Source organism: Hippocampus zosterae, chromosome 3 (genome assembly GCF_025434085.1).
Source record: "Hippocampus zosterae strain Florida chromosome 3, ASM2543408v3, whole genome shotgun sequence".
Classification (NCBI taxonomy): Eukaryota; Metazoa; Chordata; class Actinopteri; order Syngnathiformes; family Syngnathidae; genus Hippocampus; species Hippocampus zosterae.
The window spans coordinates 3,675,023-3,702,337 of NC_067453.1; the positions used below are offsets into that span (position 1 = coordinate 3,675,023).

Genomic DNA, 27,315 nt, shown 5'->3' on the forward strand with positions numbered 1-27,315 from the left:
CACCAACCCCTAGGCGGGAACCTCAACCATCGGGCTGGGAAACTGACAAGGCTGAGGCTGGAGAGCTGTCATTATTCAAGTGAACGGACCTGGTCTGAGGGACATGCGTTCCTGAAAATATTTATCAAGATTCACTGTCGTACACAGAGGTGCGCATTCTGTCACTATTGACGAAAAGTCAGTATTTACAGGACCTTGTCACTTCTCCTGAGGCCACGGGACTAGTGCTCGCTACACCCTCCCCAATGCAGCCGCCAATTACTGCTGACTGCTTTCAGTGCGCACTGGCCATGTAATCTCACCCGAGTGAGGACCAGCCAACGAGTGTAAGGAGTCTGCGGCGATGACAGTGTTGTTGGATTAGCCGTAATCAGTTGGATCAGTTGTAAGATGGTCCGCATCGGCGCTCGGCAGGGTCGCCTGGGAAACCCCCATTAACTCTATCCCCTGACGGTCCTCCGTCGAACCAGTAGTTGTTGCTGTGGCTGTTGGAGGTGATGCTTGACAGTGTTTTGCTGCTGGAAGGGCTGGAGTACTGACGAACATGACTAGTGGAAACGTGAAAAATGTTTCCATTATGTTTTTGCGATATACTTCCATTTCAACACATCTAAAAAAAATCACCTTATGAGAGCGTAAAAATGTTTTTGCAATATTTGTTCTTATAAATGTTTCCAACCTACATCAATCAGAGTTAAAATGATAAATTCTAAACATTAAATATAATGATAAATCAGAACAAAGTTGATAAATAGAGAAAGGTATTGAAATATCCATTATGAATACAAGAGAAAATTGAAACAAGAGTGCCAGGGTGTTTATGTATAAAATCCCGATACAAATCAAAAGTTGTAAAAATAACACAGTGAAGGGTAAAGGATGAGCCTTAATGGATACTTCTTTCTTCTTACTTTCTTTCTTTTCTGATTGATATAAAACAGATTTATTAGATATAAACACATAACACAGGGTAGGACTAGATAAGTTCTTTACTTCTTCCTACTCCCTTGAACATAACTGTGTTGAATGATGACTGATTTCTCTTTCCTTTTTCACTGTTTTATTTACCTTATTTTTGTCAAATTATTCCTGTATATGTTTTATGTTCAATAAACAAACCAAACCAAACCATTACTGTGGCTAAAAAGGGGTCTTGGGCCTCTGGCATGAGTCAGCCATCCCTCACTATAAAAGTCATCTTCTAGAATTTTATCCCATATCCACAATTCCACACAGGATATCAAGAGCTGAGTTATATGATCAACAGTTCCCTCATCAACTCTCTTCTCAGCCCAACTGCCAAGGTTTGTGATTGCACCAATGGTTTCATTATGGCTCTTAGCTGCTTTGTCAGCTGCCAGTCACAGACGTGTGTTTAAAGACACAGCTGTGCCTGTCGAAAGTTACTCAAGATACTACATAAGTACGATGAAGTTAGAAAGATTTTGAAAAAAACAAAAACAATAATTGTACGCAAAATGAGTTTATTCAGGACATCTTCCACGATCACTGGAGAAGACAAATAATGAGCACATGGAGATAAAGACAAATTCATACCAGAACACAAGTTCTGATGAAAAGAAGCTTGTGATTTAGTCTATGTGCATTTGGTACAATGTTTCGACATGACCATTAGACAACTGACACCCCTCACCCCAAACCCACCCCTTCAAAGATTTAGCGTTAAGGGTTTAATCAGATTATAAAATCACTCATATCTGACCAAGCACATCACGAAATTTCAAGAATTCTGTACACATTAGTTTTTTTTATTAATTCCTCCAATTCAACATATTTACAGCATACAGTAAATTTTCCTGGTCACGTCTTTATTAAAACGTTTATCCACATATTTAGGGCAACGAGTGTATGTTCGCAATAAAATGTCTTCTATTCAAGCACCACACCACATTTTGAATGGCAGCTGATGCATATGACAGTGTAATCTATTGTCGCTAATCTTGTACTGCTTTAGAGTACTCGGGAGAAGCCCTCTGGCAATATACCCAAACTCTCTGTCTCACTTGCCTCAAAAGTCAATATGATCCTGAGTGGTAATTCTCAATGAAAGGTCCTTTTTGACATTTGAGTTTCAAAGTGACAATGTTGTGCTCTTAGACTTCAGCAAGTGCTGCGACAAAACAACATCACTGCAGACGTGGCCAATACTGTGACATGTCGGTTTCATTTCCTGGAACTTGGACTGGAACTGAGACTCCTGGAGAAATCAGACCTAATGAAAGAGGTAATAACAGATTTGTGATTAGAAGTCCCCTTATAGAAGAAAGGAGAGTAAGGCTTGTGGCGATTTTCTAAAAGTAATCATGTAATCTCAGTACAAAAGAAACAGAATAGTACATATGTGCATGTGGAACAGTGACACATGTTAGAGTGTCTGCTACAAAGAGGTTTGAATCTTGGCTCAGCCTTTCTGTATGGAGTTATATGCTTGCAACATTGTGACTCGCGGCAAAAAACAGTTTATACTCTCGCTCTCATCCAAATTCAGCTGGGATTGGTTCCAGCTCACCTATGACCCTTAAAGTGATAAGTGGAAGAAAAAGGATGGGGCGACATCTTTAGCAGGGAAGCCCAGACTTCCCTCTCCCCAGCCACTTCTTGCAGCACTTCCCAGTGGATCCCAAGGTGTTCCCAGGCCAGCTCGGAGAAATAGTCTCTCCAGCATGACCTGGGTCATCCCAGGCCTCCTGCTGATGGGACATACCCAGAACACCTCACCAGGGAGGGGTCTAGGAGGCATCCTAATCAATGTCGGAGTCAACTCATCTGGCTCCTTTCTACATGGAGGCGGCGAAGCGGCTCGATTCTTGAGCCCCTTCCAGATGACCGAGCTTCTCACCTTATCTCTAAGGAAGAGCTCAGACACCCTGCGGAGGAAACTCATTTCGGCCACTTGTATCCAGGATCCCCCTCCGTGAGTCGTCACCTTACCGTGGTGGAGGGGTTTGTGTGTCCCAATGATCCTAGAAGCTAAGTTGTCTGGGGCTTTATGCCCCTGGCAGGGTCACCCATGGCAAACAGGTTCTAGGTGAGGGGCCAGACAAAGCACGGCTCAAAAGACCCCTTATGATGAGTAAAATTAATGGATCTCAGTTTCCCTTGCCCGGACGCGGGTCACCGGGGCCCCCCTCTGGAGCCAGGCCTGGAGGTGGGGTTCGTTGGCAGGCGCCTGGTGGCCGGGCTTACACCCATGGGGCCCGGCCGGGCACAGCCCGAAGAGGCAACGTGGGTCCCCCTTCCCATGGGCTGCAGAAGCTAGCTCTTGGGACATGGAATGTCACCTCTCTGGCAGGGAAGGAGCCCGAGCTGGTGTGTGAGGCAGAGAATTTCCGACTGGATATAGTCGTACTTGCCTCCACACACAGCCTGGGTTCTGGTACCAGTTCTCTCGAGTGGGGTTGGACTCTCTTCCACTCTGGAGTTGCTCACGGTGAGAGGCGCAGAGCAGGTGTGGGCATACTCATTGCCCCCCGGCTCAGTGCCTGTACATTGGGGTTCATACCGGTAGACGAGAGGGTTGCCTCCCTCCGCCTTCGGGTGGGTGGACGGGTCCTGACTGTTGTTTGTGCATATGCACCAAACAGCAGCTCAGCATACCCACCCTTTTTGGAGTCCTTGGAGGGTGTGCTGGAGAGTACTCCTGCTGGGGACTCCATTGTTCTGCTGGGGGACTTCAATGCTCACGTGGGCAATGACAGTGATACCTGGAGGGGCGTGATTGGGAGGAACGGCCCCCCTGATCAAAACCCGAGTGGTGTTTTGTTATTGGACTTCTGTGCTCGTCACGGATTGTCCATAACGAACACCTTGTTCAAACATAAGGGTGTCCATATGTGCACTTGGCACCAGGACACCCTAGGCCGCAGTTCGATGATCGACTTTGTAGTTGTATCATCGGATTTGCGGCCGCATGTTCTGGACACTCGGGTGAAGAGAGGGGCGGAGCTGTCAACTGATCACCACCTGGTGGTGAGTAGGCTCCGATGGTGGGGGAAGATGCCGGTCCGTCCTGGCAGATCCAAACGTATAGTGAGGGTTTGTTGGGAGCGTCTGGCGGAATCCCCTGTCAGAAGGAGTTTCAACTCCCACCTCCGACAGAGCTTTTCCCATGTTCCGGGGGAGACGGGGGACATTGAGTCCGAGTGGACCATGTTCCGTGCCTCTATTGTTGAGGCGGCCAATCTGAGTTGTGGCCGTAAGGTGGTTGGTGCCTGTCGTGGCGGCAATCCCCGTACTATCGAGCCTTTATGGCCTGTGGGACCCCAGAGGCAGCTGACGGGTATCGACTGGCCAAGCGGACCGCGGCTTCGGTGGTCGCCGAGGCAAAAACCCGAGCGTGGGAAGAGTTCGGTGAGGCCATGGAAGCCGACTTCCGGACGGCTTCGAGGAAATTCTGGTCCACCATCCGACGTCTCAGGAGGGGGAAGCAGTGCACCACTAACACTGTGTACAGTGGGGATGGGGCGCTGCTGACTTCGACTCGGGACGTTGTGAACCGGTGGGCAGAGTACTTCGAAGACCTCCTCAACTCCACCAACACGCCTTCGTTGGAGGAAGCAGAGCCTGGGGACTCTGAGGTGGGCTCTCCTATCTCTGTGGTTGAAGTCACCGATGTGGTTAAAAAGCTCCTCGGTGGCAAGGCCCCAGGGGTGGATGAGATCCGCCCGGAGTTCCTCAAGGCTCTGGATGTTGTGGGGCTGTCCTGGTTGACACGCCTCTGCATCATCGCGTGGTCAACAGGGAGAGTGCCTCTGGATTGGCAGACCGGGGTGGTAGTTCCTCTTTTTAAAAAGGGGGACCGGAGGGTGTGTTCCAACTACAGAGGGGTCACACTCCTCAGCCTCCCTGGTACGGTCTATTCAGGGGTGCTGGAGAGGAGGGTCCGTCAGGAAGTCGAGCCTCAGATTGAGGAGGAGCAGTGTGGTTTTCGTCCCGGCCGTGGAACAGTGGACCAGCTCTACACCCTTAGCAGGGTCCTTGAGGGTATGTGGGAATTCGCCCAACCAGTCTACATGTGTTTTGTGGACTTGGAGAAGGCGTTTGACCGTGTCCCTCGGGGAGTTCTGTGGGGGGTGCTTCGTGGGTATGGGGTACCGAACCCCCTGATACGGGCTGTTCGGTCACTATACCACCAATGTCAGAGTTTGGTTCGCATTGCCGGCAGTAAGTCGGAATCGTTTCCAGTGAGGGTAGGACTCCGCCAAGGCTGCCCTTTGTCGCCGATTCTGTTCATAACCTTTATGGACAGAATTTCTAGGCGCAGCCGAAGCGTTGAGGGGGTCCGTTTTGGGGGCCTCAGTATTGCATCCCTGCTTTTTGCAGATGATGTGGTGCTGTTGGCTCCTTCAAACGGGGCTCTCCAACTCTCACTGGAGCGTTTCGCAGCCGAGTGTGAAGCGGTTGGGATGAAAATCAGCACCTCCAAATCTGAAACCATGGTCCTCAGTCGGAAAAGGGTGGAGTGCCTCCTCCGGGTCGGGGAGGAGATCTTACCCCAAGTGGAGGAGTTCAAGTATCTTGGGGTCTTGTTCACGAGTGGGGGTAGGAGGGAGCGGGAGATCGACAGGTGGATCGGTGCAGCATCTGCTGTGATGCGGACGTTGTATCGGTCTGTCGTGGTGAAGAAGGAGCTGAGCCAAAGGGCGAAGCTCTCAATTTACCGGTCGATCTACGTCCCAACCCTCACCTATGGTCACGAGCTATGGGTCGTGACCGAAAGAACGAGATCCCGGATACAAGCGGCTGAAATGAGTTTTCTCCGCAGGGTGTCCGGGCTCTCCCTTAGAGATAAGGTGAGAAGCTCAGTCATCCGTGAGGGGCTCAGAGCCGAGCCGCTTCTCCTCCATATCGAGAGGAGCCAGATGAGGTGGCTTGGGCATCTGATTAGGATGCCTCCTGAGCACCGCCACGGTGAGGTGTTCCGGTCATGCCCCACCGGGAGGAGACCCCGAGGAAGACCCAGGACACGCTGGAGAGACTATGTCACCCAGCTTGCCTGGGAACGACTCGGGATCCCCCGGGGAGAGCTGGACGAAGTAGCTAGGGAGAGGGAAGTCTGGGCTTCCCTGCTAAAGCTGTTGCCCCCGCGACCCGGCCCCGGATAAGCGGTAGATGATGGATGGATGGATGGATGGATGGTATCCAGGATCTCATTCTTGTGGTCACGACCAACAGCTCGTTCACCATAGGTGAGGATAGGAATGTAGCCTTTTGGCTCAGCTCCTTGTTTATCACGACAGACCGATACAAAGTCTGCATCATAGCAGACACCGCACCGAGCAGCCTGTCGATCTCCCGCTCCATTCTACCCTCCCTTGTAAACAAGGCCCCAAAATACTTAAAGTCCTCCATATGGGCTAAGATCTCATTCCCGACCCAGAGAGGGCACTTCACCGTTTTCCGACCAAGGACCATTCCTTCTGATTAGGAGATGCTGATTTTCATCCCAGCTGCTTCACACTTGGCTACAAACTGCTCGCGTGAGAGTTGGAGATTCTGGCTTGAAGAAGCCAACAGCACCAAATCCTCTCCAAAAATGCACAACACCCCCTATAGGGGTCGTCAAGGGTGTATGGGACGTGGAGAATGCGTTCAGCCATGTTTCTCGGGGAGTTCTGTTAGGAGTGCTTTGGGGGAATGGTGTGCCGCACCGCCTGATGTGGGCTTTTCAGTCCGTATACCATTATGTCAGAGTTTGGTTCGTATTGCCGGCACAATGTTGGATCCTTTCCAGTGAGGGTTGGACTCCGCCAAGGCTGTCCTTTGTCATTGATTCTGTTCATAACCTTTTTGGATTGGATTTCTAGGTGCAGCGATTGGCGGCCAACCAGTTCAGGGTGTACCCCGCCTAGTGCCCAAAGTCAGCTACGATAGGCTCCAGCATGCCTGTGACACTTTTGAGGATAACGTGGTTCCGATAATGAATGGATTGATTATATGGGGGGAGAGGGGATAAGTACTTGGCCGGCCCACAAATACAAATACAATAGAAAAATAACGGGTTCTATAATATGGTGCATGTGAAAATTAATATTAATGTCAATTTATATTATTCTGAGTTATCATTGTGTGTAGTGTAGGCAGCCATTTTTTGTTTAGCTGTTTACTGTGGTGACTTATTTATTCATGCAGAGCTGCTCAATGTGACGGATCATCTGTATTTTATTTCTGAAAATCGGTGAGTGCTAAGACCTGTAACACTGACTGTTCCCGATAATGCTGGCCAGCTGGGTCAGTAGAAATTTCGAGGTGGACTTTAGGATCACACCGGAAGTGATCATTAAATAAGTATTTAAATGAATTGAAGTTGGTTCATAAGTCAAGTGACTGATCTTTTTTAGAGCAGACTGAAACTAACTTGTAAATCCAAATGAAGTCAGATCATAGCACTATACCTGTTGATGTAGCAGAGGAGGTCAATTGTTGGTTGTTCATGTGCTGTTGCACGTGTGGAGGAGTGTAGGTCTCATAGCTTCTTCCATTTACCGGTAAACCTGAGCTGGTGGGCAGCATGCATGAGTAAGATGTATGACAAGATTCCTGAAAGTACAAATGAATGAAATTACGGTATATTATCAAAAAGGGGATCCACAACAACATAGAGGCACTCATCAGAAGCGGGCATTCTGTCAGTAAGGACCGACAACTAGAGCAATGTTCATGTGTGACATAGGATACACAGAGCATGTTTGCATTTCTGTCTTCATTTTTCTTTCCTTCAACCACGTGCCAAATAAACATTTTAATTTCTTTAAACTATAATATGAAAAAACAAAACACAAGTACAGCTCAGGTTCAATTTTTTTAATGTGCTGCACACATTTACTGTGCTTTGAGAAGATGAGAGCAGTGCGCAATTGTGCACATGCAGACGCTGCACCAATCCACCTGCCAATCTTAAGAAGGAGTACATAACTCATACTCTGCCATCCCTTCACTGGCTCCCTGTACATTTTGTAGTTCTTTTTAAGATACTGTTATTTGTTTTCAAATCTTGACATTGTCTCGCTCCTCTTAGCTCTCTAAGCCCCTCCACTCTGCCTCAGGTCTGCCGACCGGACGCTATTTGAAGTACCGAGGACTCAGTGGAGGCTCAGATGGGATGGAGCATTGACTTTTGCTTTATTGTTTTTGTGCTTTTTACTGTCTTCGTTATTAAGTGACTGTTTTATTGTTTGTTGTTGTTTCACTTCGCTCCATGTACAGCACTTTGTATAAAGCAGTGGTTGTTTTCAAGTGCTCAATAAATACAGTTGAGTTGTACTCATGAACAAGACAACAAAATATGCAAATTTCTCCACTTGGGGCAGAATCTCATCCCTTTTCCATTCCATTCTCATCCATTTTCCAACAATGGTCAATGTTCTCTGATTTGGAAATGCTGATTTTCACGTATTTATTTAAATCTTTCATTTTAAAACCTGGCAGCCCGGTAGTCGAGTGGTTAGCACGTTGACTTCAGAGTGCAGAGGTTCAATTCCACCTCCAGCCTTCCTGTGAGGAGTTTGCATGTTCTCCCCGTGCTTGTGTGGGTTTTTTCTGGGTCCTCCGGTTTCTTCCCACATTCCAAAAACACTCATGGCAGGCTAATTGAACACTCCGGTTTGTCCCTGGGTGTGAGTGTGAGCGCGAATGGTTGTTCGTTTCTGTGTGCCCTGCGATTGGCTGGCAACCGGTTCGGGGTGTCCCCCGCCTACTGCCCGAGGACAGCTGGGATGGGCTCCAGCACACCCCGCGACCCTAGTGAGGATAAAGCGGTTTGGAAAATGAATGAATTAATTCATTTTAAAACCTATACAGAAGTTAACAGTCATCAGCATTGCCTTCTGAGAGAAACAGAGACTTTTCACTTTATGCTCTGACAGTGTATCCGCCGTTAGCCTCCAGCTAGCTCCTGGCGCAGTCGATGTGTTTAAGACGATGTGTTCAATAGGTATCGATGACAAGGAGGCGAAGAGAGATGGTTTTTTTTCGGACAAGCCCAATCCTGCCCACCCTCTAACCCATCTCTCTTTATCTCTCTCTCTCTGTCCCTCTCTCTCTCACACACTTCCCCTCCCCGCACCGCCGTGCACATAGCAAACACAACAACGTGACGAGAGACTGTTCAGAGAGTCAACAGCTGACGAGATACAGACCAGAGAGTCAACTGCATTACCAAACACAAGGGAAGGTGCTGGGCAGGGCTGCGAAGATGCGTACTGTCATTGGTCTACGTCGCACTGGGAACCAATCATGCACACAGCCATGTATTCGGCATAAAGTACAGGACTTAGGAAAAAAAATGTGTTGTAGTGAAGCAGCGATGTAGTGAAGCCACAATAATTGATCACTGGAATCAAATGCTTGTCAATCCAATAGCTCGTTGGTCAAAACAAATTACATATAAAAAGAAAAAATCCTCATCTCACCCCTCGGGTGGTGTCCGTCCGTCATTCAGCTCGGGTCCTCTACCAGAGGCCAGGAAGCTTGAGGGTTCTGCGCAGTATCCTTGCTGTTCCCAGCACTGCACATTTCTGGACTGAGATGTCCGATGTTGTTCCTGGGATCTGTTGCAACCACTCATCTAGTTTGGGTGTCACTGCCCCGAGTGCTCCGACCACCACAGGCACGACTGTCACCTTTACCTTCCAGGCTCTCTCCAGCTCCTCTCTGAGCCCTTTGTATTTCTCGAGTTTCTCATGTGGGACTCTGATAGTCTCTGATAGGACTTCTTGAGATCGGCCACTTCAGTTATGGTCCGGTGGTACATCCCGTGTAGGGGCTTGTCCTCCCATGATGGTCCCTCTTCCAGCGCCTCATCTTCTGTTCCCAATTGTCTGAGACATTCTCTGAGTACGTCATCCGTTGGAGCCTTCTCCTTGATGTATTCATGGAGCTTGGATGTTTCATCCTGGACAGTGGCTCTCACAATCACTACTCCCCGGCCTCCTTCCTTTCGGCTTGCGTACAGTCTCAGGGTGCTGGATTTGGGATGGAGCCCTCCATGCATGGTTAGGAGCTTTCGGGTCTTAACGTCCGTGGTCTGAATCTCTTCCTTTGGCCACCTTATTATTCCTGCAGGGTATCTGATCACTGGCAGGGCATAGCTGTTTATTGCCCGGGTCTTATTCTTGCCATTGAGCTGGCTTCTTAGGACTTGCCTCACTCGCTGGAGGTATTTGGCCGTAGCCGCTTTCCTTGTTGCCAGTTCGAGGTTGCCATTGGCTTGTGGTATACCGAGGTACTTGTAGCTGTCCTCAATGTCTGCTATTGTTCCTTCAGGGAGTGATACCCCTTCAGTGCGGACTACCTTTCCTCTCTTAGTCACCATACGACTACATTTCTCAAGCCCGAATGACATCCCGATGTCGCTGCTGTAGATCCTGGTTGTGTGGATCAGGGAGTCTATGTCCCTTTTGCTCTTCGCATACAGCTTTATGTCATCCATGTAGAGGAGGTGACTGATCATAGCTCCATTTCTGAGGCGGTATCCATAGCCTGTCTTGGTGATTACTTGCCTTAGCGCGTTCAGTCCTACGCAGAACACCAGTGTGCATCACCTTGGTATGTGCCACATTTGATGGACACTCGGGTAAGTGGCTTCAAGTGTGTTTTCCACATCCTCATCGAGTTCGCAACGAAGGCTCTTAGGGTCCTGTTCACCTTATACAACTCCAAGCATTCAGTGATCCATGTGTGTGGCATCGACTCATAGGCTTTCTTGTAATCAATCCAGGCTGTGCACAGGTTGGTACGTCGGGACCTGCAGTCTTGTGCGACTGTTCTGTCTACCAGGAGCTGATGTTTGGCTCCTCTGGTATCTCTACCAATGCCCTTCTGTGCTTCGTTCATGTATTGATCCATGTGTCCACTTATCTTAGCCGCAATGATGCCTGACATGAGCTTCCATGTTGTGGAGAGACAGGTTATTGGCCGATAGTTGGATGGGGCTGCACCCTTCGAGGGATCCTTCATGATCAGGATCGTTCGCCCTTCGGTTAGCCATCCTGGGTGAGTCCCATCCCTCAACAGCTGGTTCATTTGTGCTGCTAGGCGCTCATGGAGTGCTGTGAGTTTCTTTAGCCAGTAGGTGTGGACCATGTCCGGGCCTGGTGCTGTCCAGTTCTTCATATCTGAGACTCTTTCCTGTATGTCTGCCACTGTTATGGTAACCGGGTTCTGTTCAGGGAGGTTGCTGTGCTCCTCTCTCAGGGGCACCAGCCATTGTGCACTGCTGTTATGTGCAACCTCCTTCTCCCATATGCCTTTCCAGTACCTTTCAGTTTCCAGTCTTGGTGGGTCAGCTCTGTTGTTAGGACCCTGCCACTGAGCGTACACTTTCGCAGGTTTTGTTGCGAACAGCCTATTTATTCGTCTGGCCTCATTCTCTTTCGTGTACCGCTTTAGGCGACTGGACAAGGCTTGGAGCCTTTGTTTGGCAGTTTCGAGTGCTTCAGGTATGGTCATCTGGATGTACCTCTCGGGTATTGGCCTTTTCATCACACCTCTCTGGGCCTCCGTCAATTGACTCACATCTTTCCGGGCCGCCTTGATCTTAGCCTCCAAACGTCTTTTCCATGGTGGGTAACCTATCTCGTGGCTTCCATGGTTGCTCTTATGGTGAAGGTTCCATGATGACACACACACACACACACCAGAGTCTCCAGGATCACTGATGCTGAAGCGTATATCAGTTCATTGGTTTCCGTGATTGTTACGGTAGGGATCGCCCTCAGTGCTGCATTCACACTTTCCATGAGACTTTCAGGTGGTACTTCACATAGCCGTTGTAATTGGTTGCTAGGTTGCCCAGCTTTCATTCTCACCATGATCTTAGCTTTCAGGTCAGTTGCTGCCTCGCTCAGCATTTCATTCATTGGGGCTGGCCACCCAATCTCATCATCTGCATTCATTGGGGTTTGCCTCCCAATCTCTTGTATGACCTCCTCCTCTGATCTGGCAGCCTGGGGCCCTTGACCATGGAACCTGCGTTGTACCTCATCAATCTCAAGTTGTGACAGCAGTTGCCGTTTGTGGATGTTGGAATACTGAGCTACTAGTTGTTTCGTGGTTAACCGTGACTGTGGGTTTCGAAGTAACCATTTAGCCCACATCCTCTGACTAGAGTTGCTTGAGTAGTAGCATTCCAACAGAGCCATGTTATCGCATCTCGCCCATCTCCGCTTTGTTCCAGTAGCCCATTTTTCATCAAGGTGCTCTGGTTCCCCAGCACCTGACGCAGACCTTGTTTGGCCGGGCGACATCTGAGCCGGCATGTCATTCATTTTATTGTCTCTCATCATTGTATGAGGTAGGCATTAGCGTGAAGGATCTTGCCCAAGGACCCACACTGGATGGTGTTATGTGCTCATTTTTGCCCCAAGCGGGATTCGAACCACCGTCTCCCGTATGCCAAACCGATGCCTTACCAACTGAGCTATCCAGCTGCCATATATATATATATATATATATATATATATATATATATATATATATATATTTGAAACAGAACACAGCAAAAAGAATAGACTTTGTGTTTCCCGAAGCAAACGAAATGTCTTTTTTTTCTTTATATATATATATATATATTTTATTTTCTTATAAAATATATATATTTTGATTGGCTGGCAACCGATTCAGAGTGTCCCCCGCCTACTGCCCGAAGATAGCTGGGATAGGCTCCGGCACCCCCCGCGACCCTAGTGAGGATCAAGCGGCTCGGAAGATGAATGAATGAATGAATGAATGAATGAATGAATATATATATTTGTTATTAGATTTTCTTTATATATTTTTTCTTTATATACATATATATATATATATATATATACCGTATTTTCACGACTATTCGACGCATCGTACTAATGGCCGCAGTCTCATTAATGCGTGACATTTCTGTATTTTACACATACACAGGACGCATCGTACGAATAGCCGCAGTTTTACAGTGGTAAAACATACGCCAGCTTAAACATACGGCATGCATGCGCGCACTCTAACACGTTAGCTTGAAGCATACGGTAGCATGCCAAGACATACAGATAAGATAAAAGCACGTTTTTAAAAAGGCAACGAAAGCAGAACTGAGTTCGGGTGTATTTTATTTAGCCATCGTACAATGTTCTCACCCAGAAATCCATCAAAGTCCTCATCCTCTGTACCAGAAGCAGAGGACTGCACATCTCAGTTGTCATTGAATGCATCACATGCTAGTGTGAGTTGCTACGCATTGCCGAGCGGAAAGAAGGAGTAGCAACAGCAAAGTCAACATTTCTCTCGTGTGAAGCTTTCCCACATTTGAAAGTAAAGAACATAGCGAAACATGGTGGCAGTGCGTGTGTGTGTAGAAAGAATTGAACAATTGTGCAACTACCGTAATCCATCAAAAACGCCGCGTTCCCTCTCGTTGTTGCGTATTGTGGCGTAACTCGCCCAGCGCTGCCTCTCACTCTTTGTAAAGTTGTGTTTGCCATCGATCATTGTTCCCATGCTGTTCGCAACTTTACTTTGAACGCCCGGTTGATGCCAATGTCCAGCGGTTGGAGTTCTTTAGTCAAGCCTCCGGGAATAACGGCAAGCTCAGAGTTCATTTGCTTGACTTGATTTTTCACCGCTGCTGTGAGATGGTCACGCATGCCAAAAGCATAACCGGTGGCTTTAAGTTTTAACTGAGCTTCGTAGGCATGTCTCTTTGTCGAATTTATTTTCAGGGGTTCTTAGAAACCAAAACCGGAGTTGTTTTGCAACAATGCACATTGCCACACGCTATACAAGTGTTGGTACTGGCTTGAGGCGTCCACGTACACGCCCACCCTTCACCATTGGCGGACTAGCTTGACTAGCTTGTCTGTCCTCTCTCTCCCTCTCTCTCTCTCTCTCTCTCTCCCTCTCCATATATGTATATATACACGCCCACCCTTCCCTGATTGGCCGACTTCTTTCACAGTCACTTCCGCCTTTTCTCTATATAAACGGCGTGTCGGCTGTCAGTCAGACTTTGGAACTCAGCGCATATAAAGGACGCTCCGCACCATAAGGCGTCCTGTCCATTTTGGAGAAAATTTAAGACTTTTAATGGCGCCTTATAGTCGTGAAAATACGGTATATATATATTGTTCTCTGCTTATTTCTTCTTCACACAGCTTCCATTCATGAGTCCTTACACGATTAATTATGAACCTCAATATTTCTTGAATGCAGTCCTTTGCAGAATTAAAAATTGAAAAAAAGCTTTTTGTCGACACAGGCCGCAAGTTTTTTGTCAAGTGTTTGGTGTAATTACTAAATGACAGTAAGTTATTATACGATTAATTTTGGGAGAAGAATATTGTACAATATAATATTGATCACATCATAAAATAATCTTACTTGCATAGGCAGGCTGGCAGCCATACCGAAGTGTGGCATTGACGGTAGGCTGTAGCTGCAGGACAGAACAGAGTCGGACCTCCCCAACACAGAGCCTGATGTGAAGGACACTAAAATAAAAATTAGCAAAGTTTAGAAAGGGTACAATAAAATGTGGATAACCATTCATCCATTTTCCGAACCATTTATCCTTGTCCGGTTTGCTGGAGTACAGGGGCCTGTTCCAGCTGTCTGAACTGGTTGCCAGGCAACATCAGGGTACATACAGTGTAGGAGAACATCCATTCACACTCTCAGTCATACCTTTGGACAATTTCATCCATCCATCCATTTCTTGAGCAGCTTATCCTCACAAGGGTCATGGGGGGCATGTTCGAGCCTATCCCAGCTGTCTTTGGGCATACACCCTGAACTGATTGCCAGCCAATAGCAGGGCACACCTAGACGAACAACCATCCACGCTCACACTCAAACCTAGGGACAATTTTGAGTCTGCCATGCATGTTTTCGGAATGTGGGAGGATACAGGAGTACCCGGAGAAAATCCACGCAAGCATGGGGGGAGCATGCAAAACCCATACAGGAAGGCCGGAACCGGGACCATCCCTGCACCTTTGCACTGTGAGGCCGACGTACTAACCAGTCAACCAACTAACCACCCAAGTACAAACTAAATAATCTAAAAATTTAGATGGCAAAATATTCAGACTGTAAAAGCTACTTTATTCAATTAGAAAATGAAGGGAAGAACACGTTGCTGTTGAAAGACAAGAAATCAAACAGGGAGAAAACAAAACAAGGCAACTGGTTGTTCGTACCTGGTGTAGCAGGCTTGGGTAAAGATTGGTAAACACTGGTGTTAAAACTGCTGCTGATGGGAACATGGTTGGAGGAGTTGGACACCTGACGACGTTGATTTCTCAACTTTTCTTCTCTTCTCCATTTTGCTCTTCTGTTGGAAAACCAAACCTATAAATATCACACACAAAAAATAAACTTTTAAATCCAATGTCAAGATAATTTGTCCTTAACTGTTCCCCAAATACAATGTAGCCTAACTGTTGAGTAGAGCTGGCTAATGGCCTTAGAATAAAACCTCAGATTTGTTTCGTAATGAGATCTTCACACTTCTACGATAATACTTTTCACAACTCTGATACCCAAATTATGACACATGATGACACCTAAAACCCAGTTACAAGCAACATAAGATTATATCTCAATATTTTCTATAACCAAAGCAATGTCCTGGCTTACTTTTACTGGCATGTGTAGCCCCACTTGACTGTATCATTGATTCACTTCCCATATCGGACCACAAGCTATCATTTAAGGCCAATTGATCCATCTCTTAATGCAGTGCTTCTCAAATGGTGAGGGTCGGTCAAGGTGGGGCGCGTTTAACCTCGGGAGACATGCTTTTTTATTTCGATTTTTTTACTCTCCTAGAGCAAAGTGCAATTGCACCTCCACTACATTAGGTGGCAGTGGCACTCTCATTGTCAGAGTGGGGGAGCATTCTCTCTGTGTTTTGTTTGCACTGAGCATGCGCGCTCTGCACACAGCACAGAGTATGAGTATGAAGTGTAGACACGAAGTGTAGCAGACCTTCAAGTGACACCATGAAAAAATATTTGACAAGGATGAGAAGACAGGTGGAGTGAGACGGAGATAAAGGGACAAACAAAAGTCTCCCAAAAGCTAAAAAACTGAAGCCGTCACTTAAAGACATTACACCACAATCACGTTGATAAGCCGCTTGAGATTTTTCAGCGACAACGTGCCGAAAATTGCCAACAATCATCCCGCTTTGTGACTGCTACTTCAGTAAACCAGCGAGCGTTGTCAGTGTGTGAGACTGGCTTCTCTGTTGTTGCTACTCTGAAAAGCAAATACAGGTCCCGGCTACACATTGATCAGGAGCTGAGAGTTGCTGTGTCCTGCTTCAAACCTCGCTTCGAAAAGCTGTGCATTACAAAACGTGCTCATTGTAGCCATTAATCCAGACATAATCTTTGATTCAAAAAATCAGCACAAATTATATATTTTTGTTTTGCAGGTTAAATTTTTTCCAAATATTGTGCTCCTGAGTATATTTTGGTGATCAGTTTGAATGCGTTATTATTTATTGATTTTATTTAGCGGCTTTAGTCCAGTGGTTAGCACGTCGACTTCACAGTGCAGAGGTACAATTCCAGCTCCGTTCTCCCTGCGTGGGTTTTCTCCGGGTACTCCGGTTTCCTCCCACATTCTAAAAACGTGCATGGCAGGCTGTTTGAACACTCTAAATTGTCCCTCGGTCTGAGTGTGAACGTGGATGGTTATTCGTCTCTGTGTGCCCTGCGATTGGCTGGCAACCAATTCGGGGTGTCCCCTGCCTACTGCCCGAAGACAGCTGGGATAGGCTCCAGCACCCCCCGTGGACCCTTGTGAAGAAAAGCGGATCTGTAGATGAATGAATGAATGAATGATTTTATGTACTTTTATATTTCAGTATCGTATGGTTTGACATGGTCAGTCAAAAAATGTTTATAGTTTAATTCAGGATTTTATTTTATTTTTGAATTTCAGATGCACTTTAAATCTTTTCTGTTCCAGTTAATAAAGCTATTCTTTGTTGTAAATTGGTCCATATTTCTTTTTTAAAATCGCCTATACGTTAATAATTATACAGTGTTATGCAGAGGTGTACTTATAACAATTTTATAGACAAATTATACTATTTATAGTCGCATGGGGGGTGTGCGAGATGTTATCTTCTTCCTTGGGGGGGCATGACAGAAAATAATTGAGAAGCACCGTCCTCATGTAACATGCATCATTTCATTCTGGAATGCTAAAAACATTAACATTTCTCCATTCGCTGACTGTCTTGACAATCTAATCACCATCAATAACTAATAAATCCAATCCTCATTAACTTCTCCCCCACGTCAATTTACAAACTTCCCACTATGACCGCATGGACCTCAAGAAGGAAGGCCTGGCGACAGCCAAATCTATTTGCTACGCAATCCTCATCAGGTCTTTGACTATGCAGACACCAAAATGTTTTTTCTCCATTACCAACACCATCTTCAGATCACGTTTCCTTTCCACAGAACATATTTGCCACCGCTAAGTACAATAATTTCATGACGTTCTTTAACAGCAAAACTGAAATTAACCTTCGTCAACCACACTGCATCCAGTACACCCGACTCTGCCTTCCTTTCCAAATTCCAATATAACGTGAAAAAAATCCAAGCACTCCACCTGTCAAGTCAATCCACTATCCAGAGGCCACCAACTTGGTCAAAGCCATTGTAGCCTCCCAATCATCCTATCATCAGCTTTTCTCCCAACAGTGGACTTGTTTTATGAGCTCTTAAAACAACTGCGATAACTCCAGGACGAAAAATGCTTGACACTCATCCAATTTTGACTACTTCCACAATCTCCTCACCAAAAATGAATAATGAATAATCCAAAATCATTGGAAAAAGAAAAACAATAGCCGACCAGGTCCATATTTATCGTTTTACTAATGTCGGTATGAAGACGTCCAGTCTAGTTCCCATCCACAATACTGCTTTAACTAACGTTCATTGAAGTCAGTGGATTCTGGACGATTAAAACTTTCATCATCCTTGATCTCAGTTGCATTTGACACAACTTGCCATTCGGTTCTTCCTTCCACCACCTCTATACTCATTCAAGTCATATCGCCCTGTTCTAAAATAGCGGTTTATCACTTACCATTGACAACACCTTTGAACTAGAATGTATTCCTCTCTCTATCGCTCACACTCACCAGCATCAACGTCCTGGCCTATCTAAATTTATATAATTGATAATTGATGAATGATTTCCCACTAAGAATATAAACCCCAAAAGTTCATTGAATGACAGATCCTTCAAGAAGAGGGGGGAACATGCAAACTCCACACAGGAAGGCCGCAGCCGGAAGCGAACCCAGCACCTGTGCACTGTGAGGCGGACGTACCAACCTCTAACTTTTGTATGATTCAATATTTTTTGTCATTATTTAAAAGTGTGCTGGAAAGGACCTTCACAGTACGGAGATGCAGGGTTTGATTCCGGCTCCGGCATTCCTGTGTGGAGTTTGCATGTTCTCCTTGTGCCTACGTGGGTTTTCTTCAAAAATGTGTGGCAGGTTAATGGAATGCTAGAAATTGTCCCCAAGTTTAATTGTGAGCGTGGATGTTTTTTTTGTCTTTGTGTGCCCTGCGATTGGCTGGCAACCGGTTCAGGGTGTCCCCTGCCTACTGCCCGAAGACAGCTGGGATAGGCTCCAGCACGCCCCGCGACCTTCATGAGGATAAGTGGATCAGAGGATGGATGGATGGATGGATGGATGTAAATGACCTTGACTGCCCTGAAACGGCTACAGCTACTTTATAAAATGTATTCTATTTCATGTATTATTATTGTTTGTAGTAGTAGTAGTAGTAGTAGTAGTATAACACTGGGGAACAATGTGAAAAAGAATTATGTTGAGTTAGATTTTTATGCTGATTTAAACTGTAGGTCCATTGACTCCGCTCATTGAGCTCCACCCTTTCTTTTCTGTGTGTGTGTGAGAGAAAGAGAGAGAGAGAGAGAATTTTGAAAGAAAGAGGATTTGTCCAGTTTGGGAGAGACGACTGGTGCAAGTGCAAGCAATAACCATCAGTGGCATAGTTAAGATGGTACCAAACACTGTGACATCATCAGATAAAGACTCTTGAATGAGAGTTTGTGCACCCAACCACATTTTTTGAGCGTTTTCAGATCTTTGCCTTGTTTGTACATCCTCCGATTTTTTTGCACCGCGCCTGCCAACGCTGCGCAGGACACTACGCTGTGTTTGGATTTACAGTATTTCCTACTGCACCTGGACAATTGACCCTACCTTTGACTCGATAAACTCACCAGTGTATCTCTTTGCTTCCAGTCTCTGCAATTGGGCCCATCTCACATCAACATACAGTATGTGCCATAAACGGAAATTGGCACGCTGATTCCAAAATTGACATCAGTTTTTGTCTAGCGCAGGGGTGGGCAAACTACGGCCCGCGGGCCAGATCTGGCCCATTGGGCTTTTTAATACGACCCGCCGAAGATTGGTTTAGAATACAGTACAAGGTTTGATGTGAATTCTGCAATTTATTTCATTTTGACTTGCAATGACAGGCGTTCAACACCAGGTGGCGCAGTGACTTGATTTTTATAGTGCCCCTACCCCGAAACAATGAGAGAGAGAGAGAGCGCACACTCTAGAGAGTGAGCCATTTCCAATTCCGTAATCCCTCTACTTCTACTGGTTAGATCGCAAGCCATCTGCAGCAATGTCAAAGAAAAGAAAAGTCGACAGTGAGTGCCGGGTGTTTAAGAAGGAATGGACGCCTAAATATCCAGATCCAAGGCTGTATGTCTTATATACCAAGACACTGTTGCGGTTTTAAAAGAATACATCAGCCGTCACTTTTCCACAAAGCATGCTAATTACGCCAGCAACCTTTCAACACAAGAACGTACAGCTACCACTGACAGGTTGCTAGCAATTTTGCAGGCTCAACAAAATACTTTTATTCGATCAACTTCCATCCAAGAAGCAAGCACGATGACAAGTTTTTTACTAGCAAGAGCAAGCAAGCCTTTCTCCAAAGGGGAGTTTCTTAATGAGTGCATGTTAGAAACAGCAAGTATTTTATGTCCTGAGAGCAAGAACAAATTTGAAAAAAATAGCTTCTCACGCAGGTCAGTGACTCGCTGGATTGAAGTAATTGATGAACACTTAACGAGCAAGCTAAACAAAAAAGCGGAGAGATTTTCATTATATTCTTTGGCACTGTACGAAAGCAACGATGTTAAGGACACCGCTCAGATCTTAATTTTTATCAGAGGGAATAATGAGAATTTTGAGATTTTGGAGGAGTTTTTGGAAATGGAATCCCTGAAAGGAAAAAACACGAGGAGCGGATTTATTTAACAGCGTGTCAGCGATCACACAGAGGCAAGTTACCTTGGAGAACGCTCACCAACGTTACCACAGACGGATCACCGAATCTGACAGGAAAAAATATCGGGATGCTGAAGAGAATTCAGGACGTGGTGAAAGAGGACAACCCTGAGCAGGAGGTGATTTTCCTACACTGCATAATTCACCAGGAAGCACTGTGTAAATCCGTGCTGCAGCTTGACCACGTAAGCCAGTTCTGAAAGTTGTCAATTTTATTCGAGCGAGGGGACTTCACCATCGTCAATTTATTCATTTCCTGGAAGAAGCTGACGCTGATCGCACGGACTTATTGTACCATTCTAATGTCCGCTGGTTAAGTTTGGGGAAAGTACGTCAACGTGTGTGGGAGCTCAAACGGGAGATTAGTTCATTTTTAGAGCAATTTGAGAACAGTGACAAGTTTCCTGAGCTGAATGACACAGATCGGCTTTGTGATTTTACTTTTTCAGTGGACCTACTGACACATGGACGAACTGAATATGAAGCTCCAATGGAAAAAACAGTTTGTGCATGAAATGCAAGCAAACGTCAAAGCCTTCAAAAGCAAGCTGATTTTATTTTCGAAGCAAATGTCAGCCAAGTCATTTGCTCATTTCCTCACACTGGCTACGTTAAAGGAGGCCCCACAACATGTGAAATAACAGAAAATCACTGGATGACCTGCCTGAGGAATTCTGCCATTGCTTTTGTGATTTGGGAAAAATTGACAGAGCACTTCAGCTGGTATCATGTCCCTTCTCACAAGACCCGGAAACAGTGGCACAGGAGTTGCAGTTGGAACTGATAAGTTCCACTCCCTGAAACATGATGAGTGTTATGCTTCGTTAAGTGCAGCCAAATTTCAAAACATCCAGAAGACGGCACGGGGAATGCTGATGTTGTTTGGTTCGACAAACTGTATTTGTGTGAACAGACTTTTAGTGTGATGAACACCAACAAAGCATCCCACAGATTCCAGATGAGTGATGAACACCTCTGATCTGTTCTGAGAATTGTGACAACACGATTACAACCAGACTTTGATGCACTGGCTAAAATGAGCACCTACACTGCTCCCATGAAAAAGTATGTTAATACTTTAATGCTTTTGTTCTGTTTATGTTTAATATGTTCTGATATGTTAATAAATCTATCTTGTGCTGACCCGGCCCATCTATCAAATTTTAAAAGTCAATGTGGCCCCTGAGCCAAAAAGTTTGCCCACCCCTGTTCTAGCACGTCAAACTTTTTTCTCCACGACATACCTTCCACATAACCAAGTGTTGTTTTCCTGACCTCTCGATCTCATCATTTGTCGTTTTTGCGCTCCAGCCTCTCACTTTGGAAGTATTGAAGTTTTTTTTCTTATTTTTGTTTTTGGGAAAATTAACTTTTGTCACTTCGTTCATATCTTGGAGTTTCTTTGTTGTGTCTTTTTTCTTCCCGATAGTTTTCCTGGTTCTTTTGACCAGCGATTTCTCTTTATACTTTTTTGATGCGCTTTTGTATTCAATAAACATTTGTGTATGGACTTATGTTTGTGTCTACGCTTGTGGGATCTGATCGCCATTCAGTTAATTCCCGAACTGTGTGAGTGGAAGCAGCACACATCAGCATAAATTCGCTTAATTCCTTAGCTTAATTCCCTTCTTTTAAGATCGCATGTCCAGATCGCAGTCCAGATCGCAGACCTCATGTCTAAACTGCAAATTTTGAAAATGTTGTTTATTAGCAGGCTACGTCTTGGTGCATGGCATTCTGCTGTAATAACTGACTCTCAGCTGTATTTCCACCATTATGACAAAAAAAAGAGAAAATTACCAGTAATTATTTGTGTTCTATCGTTATCCGGATTGGCACCAATTTAAATGAGTTCTTCCTTGGTCAATGTATGACCTCGCTACAATTTTTTGGAGATTATTGTCGTCCATCCATCCATTTTCTTGAGGGATTGGGTTTCAGGGTCGCAGGGAAGCCCAGACTTCCCTCTCCTCATCCATTTTGAGTGTCATGAAAAAGTCAAAATTTAACATACGTAAACAAGCAACTTGGTGAGACACGAACTGTCTTTAGCAAATTCCTGCTTTGTGCTTCACAGAGGAAATCAGCTAACTTATGCGTTATGACTACACAGGCTCATTCAGTGTACACTCACATTTAAAAAAGTTAGCACTGATCGGAATCATGTAAACCAAAATGCATACCTGTATCCGAGCCTCTGGTAGGTCAATTTTATTAGCAAGACGTTCTCGGGCGAACACATCTGGATAGTGAGTTCGCTCAAATTCTGCAACACAAATCATTTTGTTTCATTATATAGTTGTCCAGTTGATGGAATATTAATGGTCACAGCAAAAGGAGATGGCCAACGGGTTATTTCTACAGCTGTTTCAATTTCAATCTTGATCACATGCTCTTTTTTAAATTGAATGTTATGGTTCATTAAAATATGACTTAATCCTATGGGCTGGCTCAACTTTGGGTACAAAATAATGAATTCAGTTTCCATGTCCTCATTCTTGTTTAAAACAGGAACAAAACCATCAGCAAGTACTGTAACCGCAAATGAAGGCGTTCCCATGAAAGCATTTTGCTGTTTTTTAAGCCACCATTTCATGCGGCTGAGTTAATTTGAATCTTACACTCTTACCCATTTCTGAAAAAGCTGTGACATCATCATGATCATTCTGTAACCATTTTTATTTACTAGAAATTGGGCCATAAGGTTATATTTGGTTTGTGGTCATATTTGCTGGATGAGAGAAAAACCTTTTTTTTAGTCTGTACAGTCGACCATCGGATCTCTGGAGCTCTGAAGGGATATACCGTACACTAGTACTAGTATTTGGTCATGCACATTCTTGGTGGTAACTTTGGTGACAGACAAGATGGACTGCAGTAGTCATGCAGTGTATTAAGTGTAATATGAAACAAAACTTGATAAATGCATTGAAAGTAAATAAGAACTGCTACATAAATAGATGTGCACCTTTCTCAAGGGCTTCTATCTGGTCTTGGGTGAAAGATGTTCTGTTTCTCTGTAGTTTCCTCTTCAACTGAAGCCTCATTTGAGTCTCCTCTGAATCTTCACTGTTGGAATTAGCAGAGATGGTGTTTTCCGCTCCTTCTGCCTGTAAACACATATTTTCTGGAAAGAAGAATAACAGATGTTTCAAACTTCTCACGAGCATTATGTTGCATAGTATGGAAAAAGATGACAGGATGTTTTTTGTGAGCTGATTGAACAGCCAATAAATATCTCAAATGGCTCCTCTTGAGGTTAATGAGGAACAGTTCTATCATGACTCTCCACACTCCTTGCCCTGACTCTAAATGTAGCGAAATCATTTCAGCCACTTTTGCGTGTACCCTCATTCTTATGCTTTCACTTTCTTTTCTTCCCTTGAAGTCAATTTCTTTATAATCCCATAATTTGGGAGAGGGAAAACAATTCTGAATAAATTGAAGGTAGCACAGCATCCTAAAAAGGATTTTGTTTTTACGTCAGAGAATCCACCGTTCTTTGTTAGCAAAAGTCCCCAAAGTCTTGGATATTTAGATGCTTTTCAAGAAAGATATTATTCAAATGAGTCACGAATAAGAGCAGCTCAGTTGATCACCAACATGTAATTTCTAAACAGATTGGAGCTTGACTCCAGCTCCCTGTGGAATCTATTTGTGGTCCTAGCCTAATTATTCATTATTCCCAGCAGACATAGAATGCAAGAGAGAATAACTACATTGCTCAGTGTCACAGTCAGTCAGGCAGAAACAGACACAAATGGTGCAAGACAGCATCTATTTTCTCCTTGATATACACACACACACACACACACACACACACACACACACACACACACACACACAGATATACGACGGACTGATGACTTTATCCCACTGGTCGAATCCCAAAGTGCTGCTGGAAGAAGAGAAACGGCACGGTCCCACGGCAATTTGGCCTCTTCGGAGGAAGCAAAGGAGCTCCATCAATTCAAGCTCCAACACGTCTGAAGAGCATCTGTGTGTGTGTGTGTGTGTGTGTGTGTGTGTGTGTGTGTGTGTGTGCGTGCGTGTGTGTGCGTGCGTGTGTGTCCCTCACTGTCAGAGGATTGTCATTGGTTGATTTTAGCTGTCGATCAATGCCAAACTTGCAATCATGTCAGAGAGGTATTTATTTAACAACACACGATATTCATTGTTGTGGTTGTAGTGTTGCAACACAATGAAAGCTGCAGCAAATATTTTGATTGACTTTGACTGACTTGTACATTTTTGTGGTGACCTAATGTCACGATTCGGTTTAGGGACCAACAGGTGGCACTGTAGGGCTCCCCTGGCAGTTGCACACCTGTTGGTCATAGGTAATCAGGCCTATAAAAGGACTCCTGCCCGAACACTCAGTGTCGGGTCATTGTTGTTTTTGCTACTGTCATGTTTGTTTGAGTCATGTTTTGGTTGCTGCAATGTTTTATCTTCAGTCATGATTTTGTTTGCTACTTTGGACTTTGTTTGCTTAGGATTTAGTTTTCTGTGTTTTATCAATACACATCTTCAAATACACCATGCTCCTCTCTCCTGCCTGCTTTTTGGGCTCCACCACCACCATGCAACGTGACACCTAAATATTAAAATGCATGACACATTTCACCACAAACTATACATCCACAATAATTTTGGTAAATGAATGCTTCTCTACAATGTCAATAAAAACTCAGTATTCCCAAACTTATAAAGATAGAATATTTGATACAGAACTTGCGCTGGATATCATTTATATAATGCAACTAATTACCCTTTCTAAGGCAGGCTGGTAAATCATGGGATAAGGAAAATGCATTTGATGTTTCCCCCAGAGATTAATTTCGTTGCACCGATCCCATCAGACCTGATGTTTTGTCGAATTAAATCAAAGATTCCGGACAGACTCAATCCAATATATTTTAACAATTGTTGTATTCGTTTCTGGTTTTATATTTTAAATTATTATTATTATTGTTATTATTATTATTATTATTGTGATGGGCCGGCCGGGTGGTCAAGTGTTCAGCAGTTCAGAGGTGCAGGGTTGGATTCCGGCTCAGGCCTTCCTGTGTGGACTTTGCATGTTCTCCCTGTGCTTGCATGGGTTTTCTCCGGGTACTCCGCTTCCTCCCACATTTAAAAAACATGCATTGCAGGTTGACTGGGCTTTCCAAGTTGTCTCTTGGTGTGATTGTGAACGCGAATGGTTTGATTGTGCCCTGCGATTGGCTGGCAACCAGTTCAGGATGTACCCCACCGACTGCCCGAAGACGGCTGAGATACCCGTGACCCTTTGGAGAATAAGCGGATTAGAAAATGGATGTATGGATGATTATTACTATTTTTTTTAAGTTTCCTTCATTTACTCCCCCTCGATCTCATAGAGTTAAATTAACCAACCACATGGCGATAGGTGTGGTTGGTTCGAAGGTGATGGTCGAATGCGGTCATCAAGTATCCACTTGTGAGATCCATGGCCAACTTTGGATCCGCCTGTGGAGGTCTGCTTGCAGTTCCTTATAAAGATACTTTGTGGACTTCAACCACCTGCATGGACACCAGCTAACCTGTCACTCCTTCTGCCATGTCAAGGACTTATTCACTGATTTTAAAGGGAATGAGAGGAGTCCGTCCTATTGGCAGTGAATGAAGTATAGGCCGTGATCACGCCCACAATGACGCAAAGCCCCCGTTTTTAAATGTGCCAAGTTGCCTGCATCTTTGATAATACAAAAAATATAGCCTTGAAAATCTCTTTCAAATGTTAAAAATTAAAGGACCTGCCCTGACTGTGGAAGGAAACTCAAGGCCAAAATCAGCCACCTCCGTCCTCACTCAAGCCAAGAGTTTACCTTTCCTTGCCTGCTTTGCATTCTGGAGAACTGGACTGGTAATTACAGTATCACTACAAGCTTATAAGCGGTAAGAGTCAGTTTCTTACCTGTAATAGTGAGTGTCGACCCAGGGTACCAGCCACTGCGCCCCCCCCAGGTAACTTGTCCATTGAGCATCTTTAGCTTTTCAAACACCCCTTCATTCACGACTTGCTGCTTGTCACTGGCCAAGTTCCTAAGTACTCGATTGATTGAAGAAACCTGATAAAAGGACAAAATTGTTACATTTATAATGTCCACATTTATTGTGTGTGTTTTTTGGATACTTGGCCAATAATTCTGATTCTGATTTTTGTAAACATTTTGACATACCTAGATCAACAAACAAAAGCTAAGGCAGCAAAGCCACAATTACCTTCATATTGTACTGTATGAAACTATGTTATGGCACTGTTGCACAAGTCAAGGTTTTCTTTCAGGCATGCTTTTGATTCAAGCCAAATGCTTATTGCAGCAGTGTCCATTGATAAAATATAGTCTACAGTCTACATAAATGCCACGATGACACAAATGTAGTACTCTGTTATGATCCACGCTACGTTTCAATATGGGCCAATTTAAGGTATTTTAATGTAAAGATACTGTATGTTAAAACGTATGTTTGGAAGTGCCTTAAATGGTTAAAACATTATACTGTCAACAATCAAATGCCACGTATGCCTTCAAACGTGTTTTTTTTTTTAAATGTCTCCAGAGAAAATGCAACCCTTGGCTCGAATGGAAGATAAGTAATTCGTAATCAATATTAGGATGACAAAAACATTGACAGAAACATTCAAGATTGATAAGACAGGCCTGTCATCAACAATGTGGAAAAATAGAACCTTACACTAGGTATATTGTCGTTAGTGCAGGCTTCCTCTGCCAACAGCCTGTCTCTGATCTCCCAGGCAAAGATAGATGGGCACTCTCTCTTGTACAGAGCAATTTTGCCTACCACTTCTGGAGTGGCCACCCTGGGTTTACTTCCTCCAATTGCTCGAGGACGAATAGAACCTGTCTCGTAATACCGGCCCAAGATCTTACTCACACAGCCATTAGATACCT

At 44.8% G+C, this 27,315-nt stretch overlaps 1 protein-coding gene across 3 annotated transcripts in view; it reads right to left on the bottom strand.

The window, feature by feature from the left end:
- Nucleotides 1–695: 695 nt before the first annotated feature.
- Nucleotides 696–27,315, bottom strand: part of pax6a (paired box 6a) — a 57,420-nt gene continuing 30,800 nt past the window's right edge. For all 3 annotated transcript variants that reach the window (XM_052060932.1, XM_052060931.1, XM_052060930.1), the window contains 8 exons: nucleotides 27,098–27,313; nucleotides 26,316–26,469; nucleotides 23,343–23,501; nucleotides 22,558–22,640; nucleotides 15,189–15,339; nucleotides 14,371–14,480; nucleotides 7,416–7,560; nucleotides 696–2,233 (listed from right to left, as the gene is read on the bottom strand). In XM_052060932.1, the coding sequence (XP_051916892.1) occupies nucleotides 2,148–2,233; nucleotides 7,416–7,560; nucleotides 14,371–14,480; nucleotides 15,189–15,339; nucleotides 22,558–22,640; nucleotides 23,343–23,501; nucleotides 26,316–26,469; nucleotides 27,098–27,313 (1,104 nt within the window). In that variant the 3' untranslated portion in view covers nucleotides 696–2,147. The remainder of the gene's footprint in view (nucleotides 2,234–7,415; nucleotides 7,561–14,370; nucleotides 14,481–15,188; nucleotides 15,340–22,557; nucleotides 22,641–23,342; nucleotides 23,502–26,315; nucleotides 26,470–27,097; nucleotides 27,314–27,315) is intronic.